Source organism: Lissotriton vulgaris, chromosome 3_1 (assembly GCF_964263255.1).
Source record: "Lissotriton vulgaris chromosome 3_1, aLisVul1.2, whole genome shotgun sequence".
NCBI classification, from domain to species: Eukaryota; Metazoa; Chordata; class Amphibia; order Caudata; family Salamandridae; genus Lissotriton; species Lissotriton vulgaris.
The window spans coordinates 2084308403-2084326466 of NC_141689.1; the positions used below are offsets into that span (position 1 = coordinate 2084308403).

An 18064-nucleotide genomic window follows, 5' to 3' on the forward strand; every position below is an offset into this window, starting at 1 on the left:
CGAGCGGCAGCTTTCTCAACGCGAACTGGTAGTTTCTCATTGCGAGCGGACGCAAGCATGCGCAACCACTCGCAATGAGAAACCTGACCTCCCCGCGTTGAGAATCTCGCCGGGATGTAATTTTGCTTGCTCGCGGTCGCGAACATGACGTGGAGGACTGCGAACAAGCAAAAAATGACCGCTGCACTACTCTACGCTGCACTACGCTGCACTACGCGTGTTCGCACTGTGCTACGTGCAGCTCGCGTAGTGCGAAGTTGCGCAAACTTCGCAAACTACGCGAGCGTAGCGTAGTGCTTCGCCCAGGGTTAAATAATACCTAGTGCTATGTAATGCAAGATCCATATTTTAGTGACGTGAACAAGCCATGTTTCATGTAGGCCTCAAATCTTGCTTCTTTTCTTTTCCAAACGTGAACTTATGAACTGAATTGTCTGAAACCTATGGGACCTTTCCTTTAGCAAAGTTGCCACTTGTGTTCTATCAATTATTTCCTTTGACATTCACAGCGCATTTTGACTGTGCTCACAACAAAACTGATACATGCTAGAAAAGATGCTTGAGACCTAACAGACAGAAATATGGGAGCATGAATTTGCGTACTTTTCAAGTATCACATTGTTCATATGACCGAACATACAATGATTCTAAAGAAATTAAGTGATTTGGACTACTTAATTCTTCTGGATTTGTATACTTTCTACTTCTACATCATCTTATCCTATCGAAGACCGCAATGAGACAGAGTGTTCTGACACATTTGGTGATGCCAAGGGATGTCACCCCGGAATTAATGAAGTATAATTGCGCCGATTTCGGTGCTGAACAAAAGAAGCTTCTTTGCCTTTGAGAGACTGGCTTGGCTTACCTGGTTTGCAGCTTAAGACTGACAAGGACAACGTAAACTGTGGCATAATACTGCAATTGGTGGCCGGCTGTAACGCTAGCATAGTGGAACTTTTCGGCTTAAAGGTTTGTGTCATGCAGCTGTGACTTTGACGATACATTGACGGATTGAGACAAAATTACTGTTTTATCGCACTGGAACCGGTCAATTGGAACTCACAGAACTTTCCTAAAGGTTTGTATTATGCTCAACTGGTTTCCTATTGATCTGTATGCTATAGACGTCCATGATCTCCCTCGGACAAGGAAGATTCATTTCATGGTCATTGTTAGATCTCACAGTTTTGGTTTTACTTATTAAACCTAGCATTAGTTAAGACTTCAGGATTTACATTTTTGTCATTTTATGTTATTCACCCTTAAATCTGAAATACTAAAACTTTGATATTTAATCTAAATTCTGCTGATTCATTATTTCCTTGCTATAAATCACTTGAATAATGTTCCTTTCTCGTTGATAAAATTTGGTTTCTCAATGTTATAAGAATAAACTTTTGTAAATGCTTACCCTCTGAGTATTCCAGTTCTTTCAGCACAGAACAAGATCAAACAGAGGGCCAAGACATTTTGACAGGTAGCAAAATGAAATAAGAATAAAATAGTTAAGATTTTAAAATCTTAGGCCTGTATGACAACGCTACAACAGGAGCAACTAAGGGCTACTTCTGCCTTCCATGCTGCCACGATATTATCAAGTACTGACAGAAGGGGCAATTTCAGTCTTGATGCAAGGACTAGCACACAGTCACATATACAATGACTACTGGCCCCCTACATGCATGATTTCTGCCACTGAGCAGCTGCCAAAATAAAAGCAACATCCAAGTACTAATATGAAATGAGACAAGCAATTGTTAAGAATTTCGAAATATTCTTCTTTCAAACCACACGTATCACCAGCCTCCACCGTGGCCGAATGCAGACAGGTTCGGCCACTTTGTCTGCGGTCAAAGGATCTACCAGTAGGGATAGAGCACCCTTTTCTTTAAAGTAACCCCTTCACAAGACATGGTTACATAGTTCACACCATATCAAGCTCAAGACATAAACACACCAGCACATCGAATGAAATATAAATATGTTTAAATATTTACATTTGTAATATATATAAAATAGTCTGTATGTATTAAACCTAATTTGTAAATGATTTTTTTTTTTTAAGGTGAGTCCAAAGGAGATAGCTTTCCTACCTTTTTATATGATATTTAATTTAACTGATGTTACTTACATGAGCTACAATTTATCATTCTCAACAGGTTTAGGGCTCGGGTCCCTTTTTACCTTTATTTTTAATGAAATTATTCATCTATTTTATCCAAAACATTTTACTTTATTAGTTTGGGATATTTTAATAAAATATTCTTTATTTCAAATAAATGTGATGTTTTCATTATTTAAGAGTAAGATTAGATAAAAGAGTAGGGTGCTTATTCAGTTAAAATAACGGTAAAATTGAAGTGGTGCACTGACATTTCTTATGGGTGTGAACTTTCAACTAGTGCAAAAGCAATACTGTTCTGGAATATCTCATAATTACACACCATGTTATACAGGAGATATTAACCTTTTCTCTTAAACTGGGGATCATCAATTTGAGTGGGTTTAGAATGGTCATGCCGTCTCAGCATATGCTGACCACACACTCATCTACTTGAGACAACCCAGTGAGTCAGCCCATTGCTAATTGAAGAATTTGAACAGTTTTAACTTTAGTCAAGTTGAAAACTAACTGGAAAAAATCAACTCCATTTTTGTTTGACAGTTTGGTGGGCCAGGATCTCTAACAGAAATTTGAAAGATTTGGAGAGTGTACAGATTTTAATATCTAGAAATACAAATAGCAGACAAGATGGGTTTCTTGATCTGTGAAAATATTAAAAGTAACACCGGAAGGCTTGAAAAATCCAAAAATGTTTGGATCATTCTTTAGCTGTTTATAACAGGCCATTGTGCCCTGATGAAAATGGTGATGTTGGACATATGCACGTACACTTTCCAAGCGGACATTTGCGTAATCTCCAAAGAAATATTCAGGAACCGTAACCACAACGAGAAAATCCCTTACAAGAGAGGACACATGGTGGAGATTCACTGAAACGTTTTATTATGGCTGGCTTGGCAATCTCTCGTGATCAGCTGTACACGGTCTGACCAGTGGAAAAATCTGCGGATTGGTGCCAGTTAAGGGCAAGATAATAGGTAGGTTGTTAGATGGAGGCAGCCTGAAATGGGCACTTTATACAGAAACTGCATTTGCTTCTTGGAAAAAACAGATCTTGCAATCACTGGAGGAATGTGGGTGTTCTATCTCCCCTAGATGGCTTACAAGCACGTAAACTGATGCTTAGACTAACACTGTAGGAAAAATGGGAGCAAGATTGCCAGGAACAGTTCACAAAAGCTACCTGGGTATGTCCTTACACATATGTCTTAGGTAATGTTCTTAATAAATGACTGCAGTTTATTATCTTTTTCACAAAATACTTGTCACCAGCTTCAAAAAATGTATTTGAACAGGCTGCAAACTGCATCAAGTGTGGTGTGGAAGGAGTCACAGTCATACACTTGCTTTGAGCACGTGCAGAGATAAAGAGGTAATGGTAGGAGGTAGTGCTCAGGCTCATTGTTGTTGTCAAGCAGATGGAACCATTGGGATGTCTATTTGATCTCATTCTAATACAAAGGCACAGTGCGATGAGGCAGAAAGTTGCATCTGTGGATTGCCTACTAACCAAAATGTGCAAAGTAATGTACTGGCTTCAACTACTCAAATCTGAAATAGATAACTGGCTTACAACATCCAAGAGTAGTCACTTGAAAAAGAAACCCACGTGCTGGAAACCAACAATGAAATGCAAGGAACGTTTAGTTTATAGATGTGAAATATTTCATACAAATCTGTGTTGGATTGGACCCTTTCTGCAGAGTCATCCCAGATGTTTGCCTTCCTTTGCTGCACCAGTTTTTGTTGGCTTTTATGACTTTGTGTATTTTGCTCCTGCTAATCAGTGGTAAAGTGCTTGTGCTCTTCCTTGAAAAAATGGAAACATTGGCTTACACCTTATTGGAATATTAAATGTTCTTGTAAGTCTCTAGTATATAGTACTACATGTACCAATGGCCTGTAAATTAAATGCTGCTAGTGGGCTAAATCACTCATTACACAACCCACTAAAGCAGCCCTGTAAAACATGTCTCAGGCAGCCTGAAGTCCATTTCAACCTGTCAAAATAAACCTTTTGCCAGGCCTAAACCTTCATTTTCAATACGTATAAGTCACCTCTGAGCTGGTTCTAAATGTCAATAGGGCAACGCGAATGGTGTTCAAAAAGCAGGCAAATGAGTTTACATGTCCTGACAGTAAAAAATGTGTAAAGTTATTTTTTGCTATCGAAAGGCTATCCATTCATATTCACAAACTAACACTGGGTTACCTTATTACACTTAAGTGATAACTTCAGTTTGGGACCAGATAGAGAAATGCTTCTTCCACTCATTTGAATGGTAACTTAAAGTCATCTTTAAGGGGAAAATGCTTTGCTGAAAATGCCACTCTTAGTAGTCTCCAGGGTCACATGCCTGAATGGCTTCCTGTGATGAGTTGTGTATTCCTTCCAGACATGGGGACAATAGGTCATTGTGTATGGGGTAGGGTGGCCCTTTCCTAAGCAGGAATGTAGTCAGCCCTTCCTGAGCGTCAAAGGGTAGCCTCAGGACAATGCCCACCCCCTTCATGACTTCTAAGGGCTGCCTGCCCTGCCACTGACGAATGCAGCTCACACCTAGGACAGCCAAGCCCAGGAAAGGGGGAAGGGTAGACAAGGGGGCATCCCCCACCCACAGGGTGTAAAAATAGCACCTACCTTCAGAGCCTCTTATCAGAACACTTTTGGACCTGTGGAAGATTCAGAAGAAGGACTGCCCAGCTGTCTGAATAAGGAAGACTAGACCTGCTTACCTTGAACCCAGGATCCCCTGAAGTGACTTCAAGAGTCAGTTGTCTGATCTGCTGATTGAGCTACAAGGATACAAGAAGCTTTTAGAAGCCCAGCTGACCAGCACCAATTGGACCTATCTGAGGCCTGCAACAAGCCCATTCTGGAGTGAGCCCTGATTCCACAAGAGGTGCCTCCCAGGTCCTGGACACATGGCTGGCATCAGAGTGTATTTCTCCTGAATTCCAGGTGAAAATCCAGAGGTTTTGTGGTCCTTTTTTGAGGCTGACTGCAAAACCCGCCAACACGAAACTTCAGCGATGTGAGCTGTTGCGAAGCTCCAGCAATGAACTGCTCTCTGCGTCAAACAGCAAGCACACACACCAACCTCCAGTGTAAAACTTCAGTGGGGACCTGCTCCTCACACTCACAATGGCCTCCTAGGGCTCCCCACCAAAGTGAAGCTCCTGCTGAAGCTACTTGCACGGACTTGGATTTTGAGATGGTAAACTCCTGCACTCCATCGCAGTCGCTGAACCTGTGACTTTGATGTGGTCGAGCGGAATTAGATACCCACGATTGGTGCTTTGTGCTTTTTGGTGCTATTTTCACCTACAAATTTAAAAACTCATAACTCCGGTTCTACTATTGGATATTTGTTGTTTTGGTATCATTTTATTTACTAAACATTATTCTGTTTTTCTGAATTGGTCTAGGATTTTTGTGAGTTGTGTGTTAATTTTATTACCGTTTGAGTTCTGCATAAATACTTAGTTAAGCATGACAGCGGATTAAGCACAGGCTTCTTTAGTGACTTGTGTCGTTCACATTGACAAGGATGGTGTTTATTACTTGAGTGAGGCTCTCACCCCTTTCAACTAATAATCAAAATTCTTACATTGGTGGAAGTGGTGGGATCCAGTACTTGTGTATGTGCAGTGACACTAAGTAATCTGGCATCAGAACCGTGTTGGCTTGTTTTAAATTCTCCTTGACTGGCTGTATCTTTTCATCTTTTGCAAACAAACTTTCTGCATCATACTTGTGTACCCGTGACACTTGTTTGTAAAAATGGAGTCCGGAGCTGTTAGAAATAGTATCTCTGGCTGGCAAGGGCTTGCGCCAAAACCAGTCAGAGACCACCACTCTAAGTTAGGGCAAGGGAGTTACACGCCAAGATAACCCCTGCTCACCCCCTTGGTAACGTGACACGAGCAGTAAGGTAAAACTCGGAGGCTATGTAAGTTAAGCGTTTGCGCGCGCACCCAGCAACAACACCCAAGGCCCACCACAAAGGAAACTCCACACAAGGTTATATATAAAAATAGCCTTTGTATTGTACCAAACACATTAGATAAAAACACACACTTTACAATGTGCCAACAGGCACGGGCAGAATTTACAGGGGATATATGTACAGGACAGGGCCACATGGACCACTGTCAGGAATAGGCACTTTTAGAACTAGAGTACTTGGTAGAATCAGCATTTGGAAGATAGAATATAAAACCACTGTAGCACAAAATAGAAAATAGAGCACACAACCAGTAATCACTGGTAACAGGTAAGTACCACCTACGCAATCCTAACCATCTTAGGAGAATATTACGCAGGGAACCAGGACCTCACTAGCAACACCTGTACTAGAAAGTACAACCACCTAAGTATCACTATACATTTAGGGGTATAGGCATGAGAACATTACACATGATGCATTAAAACATTTAGAGGTGTAGGGAAGAAAACACATGATGCATAAACATACATTCAGCGGTGTAGGGAAAAGCACATGACGCATAAAAACACATTCAGAGGTGCAGCAAAAACACATGATGCATAACAACATTCAGAGGTGCAGGAAAACACATGATGCATAAAAACATTCAGAGGTGCAGGAAAACACATGATGCATAAAAACATTCAGAGGTGCAGGAAAACACATGATGCATAAAAAACATTCAGAGGTGCAGCAAAGAACAATTGCGCAGAAATCACACAAGCCACAACCTGTGACTGTCCCCAGGCCAACTGGCCTCTCTGGGGCTGAAACGCCCTGTGTCCCAAATGTCAGGGGGCCTAAACGGAGCAGCTGCCCACTAAGTGCTGGGCAGCTGTAGGGATGATGTGACCAACACGGTGGAGCCTCGCAGGCTCTGGCCAAAAATACTTGTGTCCCTGTGAGTCACTCTGGGCTTGAGAATAACTGTGGGGCAAGTGGGAGCGGCCGGTGCCTTACGGGGCCGCACTACCATGACAGAAGAATGCCCCCGGACGTCGGAGTCCCTCTCGGGGGACTCGAGAACAATTGTGGCACTCAAGAGACTCTCAAGGCTCGTAGAACAAATATGCCGCCTTGAGCCTCTCCTCTCGAACACCAAAATGGCCCCTGAGCCTCGCGGGCTCTAAACACCAATGCCCTCTTGCAGGTGTAGCCTCGGGGGCTCTAAAACAGAAAGGCCCCTGAGATCGTGGGCTCTATATTGGGCAAATGCCCTCAATGACGTTGGAGCGGCCCGCTGTCAACCGGGCCGCTCTATGCAACCAGAAACTGCCCCCAAGATCAGCTCACAAAACTGTGGGGGCGGGCACCGGCAATGTGCCCCGACGCCCCCCTCTCCCCGGCGCAGATGCACACTCACCGGGTCCTGCCTGCAGCGGTGGTGGAAGAGCTCCCGCTCCTCGGGGCTCTCTCCCTCCGCTATCCTCGCTCGCTCTCCAGGGCTCTCTCGAACCTGCCAGAAGGGCCAAGTCCAACAGGTGCAACTTTCAAAATTACACTGTGGCGGAACTAAAGCTGTTGTGCAGGGAGGGGGGCTGCAGGTGACAAACCTCCAAGAAAAAAGAGATCCAGATAGTTCCCAGAGCCTGGAAGAAGGCCTGGTGCCTGCAATCTATTTTGCAGGAAGAGGATGATTTGACAGAGGGGGTAGAAATAGAGGAGGAAAGAAAGCACCCCAAGCACTGCCCCAGATGGGAGAGGAAGCCCACAGTAGTAAGGTCCCCAGCTGGATCCAGAGAAGGAAGCAGTGTGTACTCCTGCAACCGGTTCCCTGAGGAGTTAGAGGACAGGAGAACTGAAAGAGAGTTCAAACTGTAGCTGGCCAAACTGAATTCCCTCCTCTGCTGCTCTTAATCTTTGTGTTATTTTTTACACCAAATTGTATTTTCTTGACCAAATCAGCAAGCTTTCTTCATGTTTTCTGATACTGAAACTTTAAAGAAATGTTGATTGGCAACATCTTCTCACTCATTGGAAAGCAATTAACCAATCTAATATACCTCTCATTTGGACTAATGCAATTCTTTATATCGTGACCTGATGTGTAATACTACAACACCTACATGATTAAAAATGCAGTAGCAAGGCTCATTTTTGGTCTCTCCACTCGTACTTCCTCTATCTTTCTGATAAAAAAAATCTTCCCTAGCTTCTGATGGTCAAGAGAGACATTTTTAACGCCCTATCTATCTGCCATCGAATTTGTTTGTGTCTAAGGTGCCATGGTGGGTCAAATAACGATGGGCTGTGCCAAATTCCCAGTGGCTGAGATCAACTAAAGCATTCCCTCCATCACATTTTTGTGTTCAGTGCAACAGGTATGCCTAGACATGGGTCCTATGCTCACCGTAGTACTGAAACCAACTTGTGGCAAACTGTAGAGGCCCAAATAGGCTGAAGCCGGTCTGGGGCTGCTTGTGTTCTGCTTCAGAGAGGACTTGGCCTGGACGTTTGTGCAGGACAGTTTCTATTGGAGCAGGAAAAGGTTGATTTGCATATGGCTGGCTCCCGTTTAAGTGGCAAGGACGGCAAACATTTTTTACAAAAGTGATCAATTGGGATAATACCCGCCAGTGGCTGAGCTGATTTCAAGCAGTCCACCCATCACTTTTTTGAGCTCCTCAGTTTGATGCTCTAGGAGCAAGACGTACGTCCAGACATGGGACCCATACTCACTGTGCCACTGGAACGAGGCTGGCGATACTATAGAGGCCCAAATAAGCCGAATACATCTGGGTTGCATGTGCTCAAGTTTGGAGGGGACCTGGTCTGATCCTAATAGAGCAGGACCAAGGATGATATGCATATGACTGGTTCCGGTCTGAGTTGGCATGGTGGGGTTAAAGGATGGACTGGGATGTGACCCCTAGTAATGACGAGTGGCTAATATTAATTCAAGTGTAAACAGTAGGAGGCCCCCTGGGTCAGCACATAAGGGACTAGGGGAGATAGCTGTAAAACAAATGAGTGTCCCTAAAGGTCAGGATAAATCCTGTTTCTGCCCGAGTTATTCACAACAACAGTGTCTACTTTACTCCTACATTTGAGGCCTAACCTGCAACAGTCAGTGCTATTAAAATATTGATCCCAACAAAAGATGACTTACTCTTATGCAAACAGGGTAACAACAAGATTTCGACAAATATGAACATATTAAAATTGTCCAACAAAAGACTTTCAGTAATGAATGTATACTTTATTCGGCCAATGCCGCACAGCATAAAATGTAAAAAAAATGATATAAAAACAATGTAGCAGCATCAAAATATTGCACAATTTTATCAGCAAGACATTTTAAGAATATATTAAAAAAGGTTAAAAATCGCTCCAGAGAACAAATATAAAGTGTCGACGCGTTTCGGTGTCTCTGATGACCACCTTCTTCGGGACTATATTCTCTACAAAGAGACACATAATTACTACCAAATACAGGAGATTGTTATAACATAACAATTTCAACAATTGTGTGCTGCATCTTACAGTAACTTTACATGCTTCTCTTTTTTGTATACATTGTCGCCAAGTCTTGATTACATACATTTGATTCAAGCGTTTTTGGATTACATTAGTAAGTCTGGTTGTTGTTATCCTATTTCATCTTTTCAGTTCATGTGGAGATCAAATTAGGGGAGGGGAGTGGGGGAGCAGTTCTTACCTCTACACAACCTACTGATTGTTGCAACCTTCAGTGTACATCTGGGGCACGGGTCTTACTATTGACTGCCGCAAAACAGTTTTGTTGTCACACTGTGAAGTCGCAGTGCGCTGGAATGGGAAAGGGTCTTATTTACAAATAAGAAAGGAAGGCTCACTTAATATTCACTGTCCTTATATCTTTAAATTAGATTACGCTGCCTTGATACAAGGCAGCGAGATGTAGCGATAACATAAACGATTAGTTGTAAATCTCGAAGGCGCGTAATCAAATGAGCGAGCGCCTTGTCCTGATAAAAATAACAGCACTAAGTAATGTTAAAGAACAGAGGACTTTTACTGTAAGATAGGGGTTTATAAAACCCGATCCCGCTTTGTTAGCATTCGTAGATCTGCTGTGTAGCAATCATCTAATACAACAGAGAACACGATCAACGTAATATAGAATAGAAACTTGGTGTATTATCCTTACATTTTAGAGATCGCGGAGGATAGAAGGCCAACCTCTACCTTTAATGTGCCGAGGAAGAAAAGTTGAGAATACCCGGCTACAGCGATAAATCCCTATCATGATATAGGTGAGTGCTAGCAACGCATATAACGAATCTTGGTGGCAGAAATTACCAATAAGGGCCCATTTGGTAAACACAATTCCATATTCCATCTAGATCCATTTTGTCAAGAATAATCGGTGGCTCCTGTCTGGCAGAGGGCAACACATAGGACCGAAATCAAAGGTATGCGACTTGCCTCCCTGTCAGATAGCAGCAACATAAGTAAGGTAATGCTAAGTGATGCATAACAGTGGTGTAGGGAAACAATTGTGCCCCTAAATAAAAATGATTTTTCCATAGATACGTGTGGTTTATGTTCCAATATACCTACATTGAAGAATAGGTATAGAGACAATTGAATGTACGAGACCAGATTGAAATAAAGAGGGCCAATTGACAAAGATACACCCCCCATACTAATTTAAAGTTATAAGGACAGTGAATATTAAGTGAGCCTTCCTTTCTTATTTGTAAATAAGACCCTTTCCCATTCCAGCGCACTGCGACTTCACAGTGTGACAACAAAACGGTTTTGCGGCAGTCAATAGTAAGACCCGTGCCCCAGATGTACACTGAAGGTTGCAACAATCAGTAGGTTGAGTAGAGGTAAGAACCGCTCCCCCCCTCCACTCCCCTCCCCCTAATTTGATGTCCACATGAACTGAAAAGATGAAATAGGATAACAACAACCAGACTTACTAATGTAATCCAAAAACGCTTGAATCAAATGTATGTAATCAAGACTTGGCGACAATGTATACAAAAAAGAGAAGAATGTAAAGTTACTGTTAGATGCAGCACACAATTGTTGAAATTGTAATGTTATAACAATCTCCTGTATTTGATAGTAATTATGTGTCTCTTTGTAGAGAATACAGTCCTGAAGAAGGTGGTCATCAGAGACACCGAAACGCGTCGACACTTTATATTTGTTCTCTGGAGCAATTTTTAACCTTTTTTAATATATTCTTAAAATGTCTTGCTGATAAAATTGTGCAATATTTTGATGCTGCTACATTGTTTTTATATTATTTTTTTACATTTTATGCTGTGCGGCATTGGCCGAATAAAGTATACATTCCTTACTGAAAGTCTTTTGTTGGACAATTTTAATATGTTCATATTTGTCTAAATCTTGTTGTTACCCTGTTTGCATAAGAGTAAGTCATCTTTTGGTGGGATCAATATTTTAATAGCACTGACTGTTGCAGGTTAGGCCTCAAATGTAGGAGACACTGTTGTTGTGAATAACTCAGGCAGAAACAGGATTCATCCTGACCTTTAGGGACACTCATTTGTTTTACTAATATTAATTCAAGCACTGCACTCATCACTTTTTGTTGTTCCACTGTACTTTCTAGCGGCAGGGCCCCAGTTACCCTCTTTTTCACCTCTATGATAACAATTCTTTTTAGGTCCCTGTGTTCCTCAAAGGGAAGCCTTATGCACATCACCATAATATTCGGTGCTCTGATTCGTTGTTGTTCCTTTTATCATCTGGCTGCAAAACACTGGAATTCCCTTCCTATGGATATTAGTTTCATATTTTCACATCTTGTGTTTCATAAAGCCATTAAAACCTGATTATTTCTAGTTTTAATTATTTGTACTCTTTTTTCCCCTCTATCTCAGGACTCCTTGGCGCTAGGGCACCCTTTGGAAGATAAAAGTGAACTTTCTTACATCTCTTTTATTATTATTATTTCCTGGTTAACACCCGCGGTGGAGGTGCAGGCTTGAGATAATAGGTCATAGTACTCTACTACTTATTTCGCATGGACACAATTGTTCACTGTAACATTGCCCAGGAAAGAACCTTCTACAAGCGAGAGCTGGAGGTGTGGACGACTCTACAGTTAGAAAGTAGATCCATGAGACTAATGACTGAAAAAGACCTTGATTCGGCCCCCCTTAGAGCCCAAGGCACCAAAGAATGCAGCGCCGCCCAGGAATCATGACACAAAAGGGTTTATACTGACTCTACACCACCATAATCTACATCATGACGCTGAATTTATAATACTTTTTGGTATCTTTTCAGAATTTGGACTGGAAATCTTAATGTACAAAGCGAAATAAAACTTACTGCAGGAGAACCAGGAAATAGTTTATGTATCAATATTGCAAATTATATATTTGGGCAATTTTCATGTTTGATACCTGAATAGTTTTTCAACGAGGGGCAATGACTCAATCCCCAGGGGCTGCCTGTAGCCAAGCTGGTCAAGTCGCTTCCTGAGATTAATGTACTTTCTTTCTGCAGCTGTGCTCATTGTGGAAATACAGCAGATGTAGTCACTGGTCGATGCCTGAAAAAAGGAAATCACAATTGAGAGATCACCTACATGCGAGATTAGAGAATGCACACAATTCAAAGGTATTTAAATGTTAGGAGACTTTCCCCCAGTTTCTATTGCAATAGCTAATCAATTCAGTCTGGAGTAGATTAAAATTGACAATGTTAGAGATCACCCAAGGTTAGGGAAAGTCTGTCAAACTCAATGACATTTTGGGGGTGTAACATAAATTAGATGAAAGTAGACACACGGAAGATAGATAACTGGTAATAATGTGGCTATTGAGGCACTGTTTGCCATGGCAGTTTCACTCTTTCAATACTGTAAATAATACATGTTGCTAGAACCCAATGTAATGATAATGAATTTATGAGCAAGCAGCAAAAGGATTCGAATATGCAGACTTCAAATTTACAGACAGATCTCAAAATATGTGCCCCCCTCATTCAGCTCTATAACCGGCTTGGCAATAGACATCAAATATTTAGATTTTTTTTCTTTTTAAACAAAAAAGTCACAGTTGTTGTACAGCATCTCTAGCGGATTCAAAAAAAGTCACATTCAGAAAGACTGCAATGTTTCAGTGGGTATGGTCCAAAACCCTTGGCATAGTGTCCATGCAACACCTTGCTTCTATATTTAACGTTCTGGATGACCTGGTATGTTTTCTGGAGCAGGAGACTTTTGTTATGCATCTCCTGATGAGACAACGACATTAACAAATGTTGGGAGCAGTGGCATACAACTTTTTCCTCCCCTCCAGGTACGAGATTGCCAACTGGCTCTTCATGATTAATGTGTGTACTAGGTTAGAGCTGGCCCCTCATTCCCTCTGCCTGTAAGTAACGTGAATGTGAGTGTGCAGGAGTGCATGAAAGGAAGAGTATCCATGTTGGAGTCAGCCCCTACAGTTGTGGGATATCTAAACGGTCAGAGTTAGCCAGCGCTAGCTACCGCCCCTCTCTCTGTTTTCACCCCTTCGCTACTCTTTAGATTCCCTGCTCCCTTTTGAATGTTTAGTAAAACAAAGTGTACTGTCTAGCCTTGTATCATCATTCTCAGAAAGAAACCTTTGTTTCACATGGCTAAACTTGAATAGTTCCAACAGGTCAAGACGTGACCTGGAAAGAGAAAACACTTGTACACTGACTGTGGCCTTAAAACAGGGCTTGGGGTAGTCCCTTTGCAGGAAGGCATGGGTTACCAGCACCCCGTCCTATATCCTATACTTTGTGATGAGAACAGAACTTGTGTGCCATGAATCAACAAAAGAAAGATGGCTCGTTCAGCCTAAAATGGTTGCCATGGTACTGTAGTCAACTAAATAGAAATTCACTTTGCAGCAAAACACCCCCTTAAACTTGGGGCAAACTTGAAATTTACTGGATAGTGGGACATGCGGTAGCTGAATATACAATATTCAGTGTTTTCCTTGAAGAAGATCTGCACAATGGTGTGGAGAAAGGACAAGACCAGGGACAAACATACTGTCCATTTTCCTTCGAGGGATAAGGACCACATCGCAAGGGCTGAAGAGATGCTCTACACTGCTGAAGAGGAGCTATGTTGGCATGTGTGCTTAGAACCTATTTCTACACAGTCAGAAATCCAGTATGTTCATACTGCCAAGAGAAGACTCCCCTGCTACACTGCCCAGACCATTCTGAAGATCCGAGCAACCCAAACAACAGTGACCCTGCAGCTGGAGGGTGAAGACTCTCCAACTACATCTAGCAGAAATGAAAGGCTGCTATTTGCCCCTGCAAGTGGCAGACCGTGTAGTAGCCCAACAGTGTTGAGACCTCTGCATCCATGCACAAGCTGCATCTGTAAGATGGCACTTCGATAAGATGGCCATGAGCTGCAGAAAAGGCACTGAGTCTCCTCGGCACTCTGCAATTCCTTTTTAAGACGGTGCAGCTCCTGGGAAGCACCACTTTGTGCTACTTGGGGGCATGCATGTTGCAGTAACAAACACCAAAGGGCAACCCATCTGACAATACACACGCACCACCATGCCCCGAAAGTAGGTACTGGTCTTGGCTATGCTAGTTTAAGGTCAATTGGAATTGTAACCCTGATTTCCAATACAAACCCTTCAACTCCTGTTGGGCAAGAAAGGCTATTGCATATTTACTAGGACAACCCACAGATTATTTGACATATAGCTTATTAAAGTTAGTGTGCATATGTGCTTAATAGTAGTGAAAGCCTTGTATCCTTTGTTGAAAGCATACACTGTTTGGATGTTTTATTTATTATCTATGAAATGCATTAACTGCGCTAGTTTTTCTGACCCCTCACCCCCACCACCCTCCAAGAGGAAGCCTTGACTGTTTGACCCTGCTAACAGGAAGTACTTGGTAATTTAGGAGCCCACAGCAGTACTTGGTTCTTGTGTTTCCAAGAACAGCAACAATACCGATACAAGAATTGCCTCTGTGCATTTGAGTCTCACAGACCATTGCGAACTTGCTTAACAGAGTGCCTAACAATTACTTCTACATTTTGCAATTCCAAATTGTTTGGAACACTACGACCTCCAGATAAGAAGCATACACGAATTATTCTTGTAAGTAAGGGGAAGCAAGTAGACCTCTTAAAAAAATATTCTGGCAACCTTAGCTTGCTTGAACTGAAGAAAACTAAACAGTTGAAGCTGGAGTTCATTCTCAGGTATTCTGTACATACAGCATCCATAGCCAAAGAGCTCTGCAGAACTGGCGGCATCTATCTCCAAAAAGACGCTGAATATAGGATTCCGTCACATAGAGCATAATTAGAGCTGGCTAGCTGCTGTTTGATGGCTCAGGACACACCACATTAACGGAGAAGTCAAAGCCTCTGTCAATGGGGTTCTCTGTCAAAGTCCAAGATTCTTGACTAGGGTGCTAGGATTACCTAAAATGGGAAGAAGAATGGGCGAGCAGAGTGTTTGGACACATGGAGTGATGCAATCTATTATGAATGGTCTCTTCTAAATCCTTCCAACAGGAGTACTAGCAACATGAGTAAATATATTACCAGTGTGCTTGAGGCAACAAAGCTTGTGTAGAGGACCCTACCACACAGGAAACAATATTGGCAAGCTCAGAATGTAGCGTATCAACCAAGGAATCTTAGTGGAGTGTTCATTAATGTGGATTGCTCTGCTACAAACACCTGGTGTCTTTGCGTGTGACAGTAAAAGCTTCTCAGCCTTGGACAAAGAATTGTAGATAGAAAAAGTGCAAAATTAAAATTGTACAAAAATTCAGGAAGTAAGTGTGATAAAAATGCTTCAGACAAAGACCATCAAGAGGTTGCAATGAGATTAAGTTTGTCTGCACCTCTTGATAATCCCGACTCAAAGCCAGGGGTAAATGCTACAGGAGTATGAAACAATGTGCCAGAGAAATAAATCAATCTTACTGAGGTGCAATTAGAATGCCGCCAGCTTAACCACTTGCTGTGCCAGGGTACCCTTTTTCTACCCACACATACGCTGCAATTACACATGGCGATGTCATACTAGAAGATGGCGCAGCGCTGCTGCTGGCAAACAGATGCATAGCTATGCATTGGCGATCCCCGGAGGGTCCCCCTATAGCAGCCTGGACAGGAGCAGTTTGTAAGTGGGCGGCAGCGGAGGAAGACGCCCTTAGGGAGGAAGAGGCCAAGGGCGCGCGTAAACATCCCATTTCCATGGAATGGGCCATGCTCCTACACAGCTTCCGGCAGTCCCTGCGCACAGAAGACCCACCTACGCCCCCCCCTCACCCCCACTCCCTCTCCCGAGTGAACATATAGCTCCAGTCCGAGGCCCTGACCCCACACTGTAATCCCACTAGGCTCTAACATGGAATGCCCCCGCTCTCTGACTACACTGCCCTGATATAGACGCACTTTGAGGGAACCCTTTGTCTCCCGACATCCGACACCTGCTCCTCTTCTACCGTGCACCTGCTAACGCCTATATGCTCCCCTCCCCAGTTGTGTTTCCCCAGTTACCAGCAATACAATCATAAGAACTGTACAGACTCTGACACTACGCCATCAAGGCGGGCATTCCTGTATCCTCTAGTATCCACCCTTCTCCCTTATGGAGCACGATAATAGGATCCCAGCCTGAGACTGTATCAAGCCAATCTGTACTGTTTCACAGAAGAAATGTCATAGATTCATTAGTTTGCTCACAGAAAAGTTGCGCGCATGGCTGACCGTGGCTGAATGTTGAAGCCACGCCAGCAGTTGATTCTCTATGTACCCAAGTATTATGATGCAACAATAAAAACACATTTAAAAACAACAACAAAAAATACTAGAAGATGGCGCTGAGGTATTCCTCGGTTCAAAGATGCCCCCAACATCCCTCGAAGTGGCCTCCCCAATGCCTCAGGCACACTAACGAGTAGGAGGCTTAAACCCTGGGAACACAAAGGGGTCAGCACAATGGGGGACAAGTTTGCTGAAAACACTCATCACACATGAAGATTTCACACACACACAACCTCCCAGACACCCTTCTCCTAACACATGCGGCATGTGAGTAGATACTGGGCAGCGTATGATCACAAGCCACTGGCATTGGCATTAAGAGCATTGTACACAATGGGACAAGGTCGGCACTTGGTGCGTTGGCTCTATAAAGGGCTCTGTTTCCATCTCATGATATCACTTACAAAACTAAGAGAGAAGTGGGAGACAGACTTAGGGAGGGCACTATTTGACAAGGAATGGGCGAGGCTGCTGGAGTACCCCAAGAAGGTGTCTCGTAATTCGAGCCATTTTACAAGAGGCATACTTAACACAATATAAAATTAACCTGATATACCCAACAGCACCTTCAATATGTCCCCGTTGCCGGGTGGAGGGGACTGACTTACTTCACATGCTGGGCGCCTGCCCACAATTATCAGAATACTGGACAGGAATAATAAAAGCACTGGATGGGGTCACAGGCCAGACCCGATGGGACACTATAGAATGTTGTATACTGGGGTTACCCGTGTGGTCTAGGGGTTCCAGGGAAGGGGCAAGGATTGCAAACTTGTCACTACTACTGGCTAAGTGCCTTCTCACCAGATGCTGGAAGTCCCCAAAGCCCCAAGATTAACAGACTGGCAGAAAGACATATGCCAGTGGGGTCCAGATGAAAGTGTAGCCCTTAAGGGGGAAAGAACGAAGGGGACTCCGCAAATCCCCAGTCTCTATGGAATGTGACATGTTATTAGAAAGCCTTAAAGCACAAACTATGGAGCATGGGGAGCCGGCAGGTTCCAAATGAGCAGGTACCCAATGGTCCAGGAATGATCATACCCTAGTAACCACAAGTGTGTTGGGCCCATTATCACCTGTGCCCGGCAGGTTCATACATATATTGCACAACAGCCACTAGGGCGCTCCCGATATCCCCCCTTTTTATATTGATGGCGTTAAAGGTTGTTAGTTTGGGTTGGG

At 43.0% G+C, this 18064-nt stretch overlaps 1 protein-coding gene across 1 annotated transcript in view; it reads right to left on the minus strand.

Moving 5' to 3' along the window:
• The window catches only part of CEP135 (centrosomal protein 135), a 434096-nt gene that overhangs the window by 352828 nt on the left and 63204 nt on the right, over positions 1-18064 (minus strand). Inside the window, exon 2 of the mRNA XM_086962622.1 lies at positions 12489-12637. Within this exon, the coding sequence (XP_086818748.1) occupies positions 12489-12601 (113 nt within the window). The 5' untranslated portion in view covers positions 12602-12637. The remainder of the gene's footprint in view (positions 1-12488; positions 12638-18064) is intronic.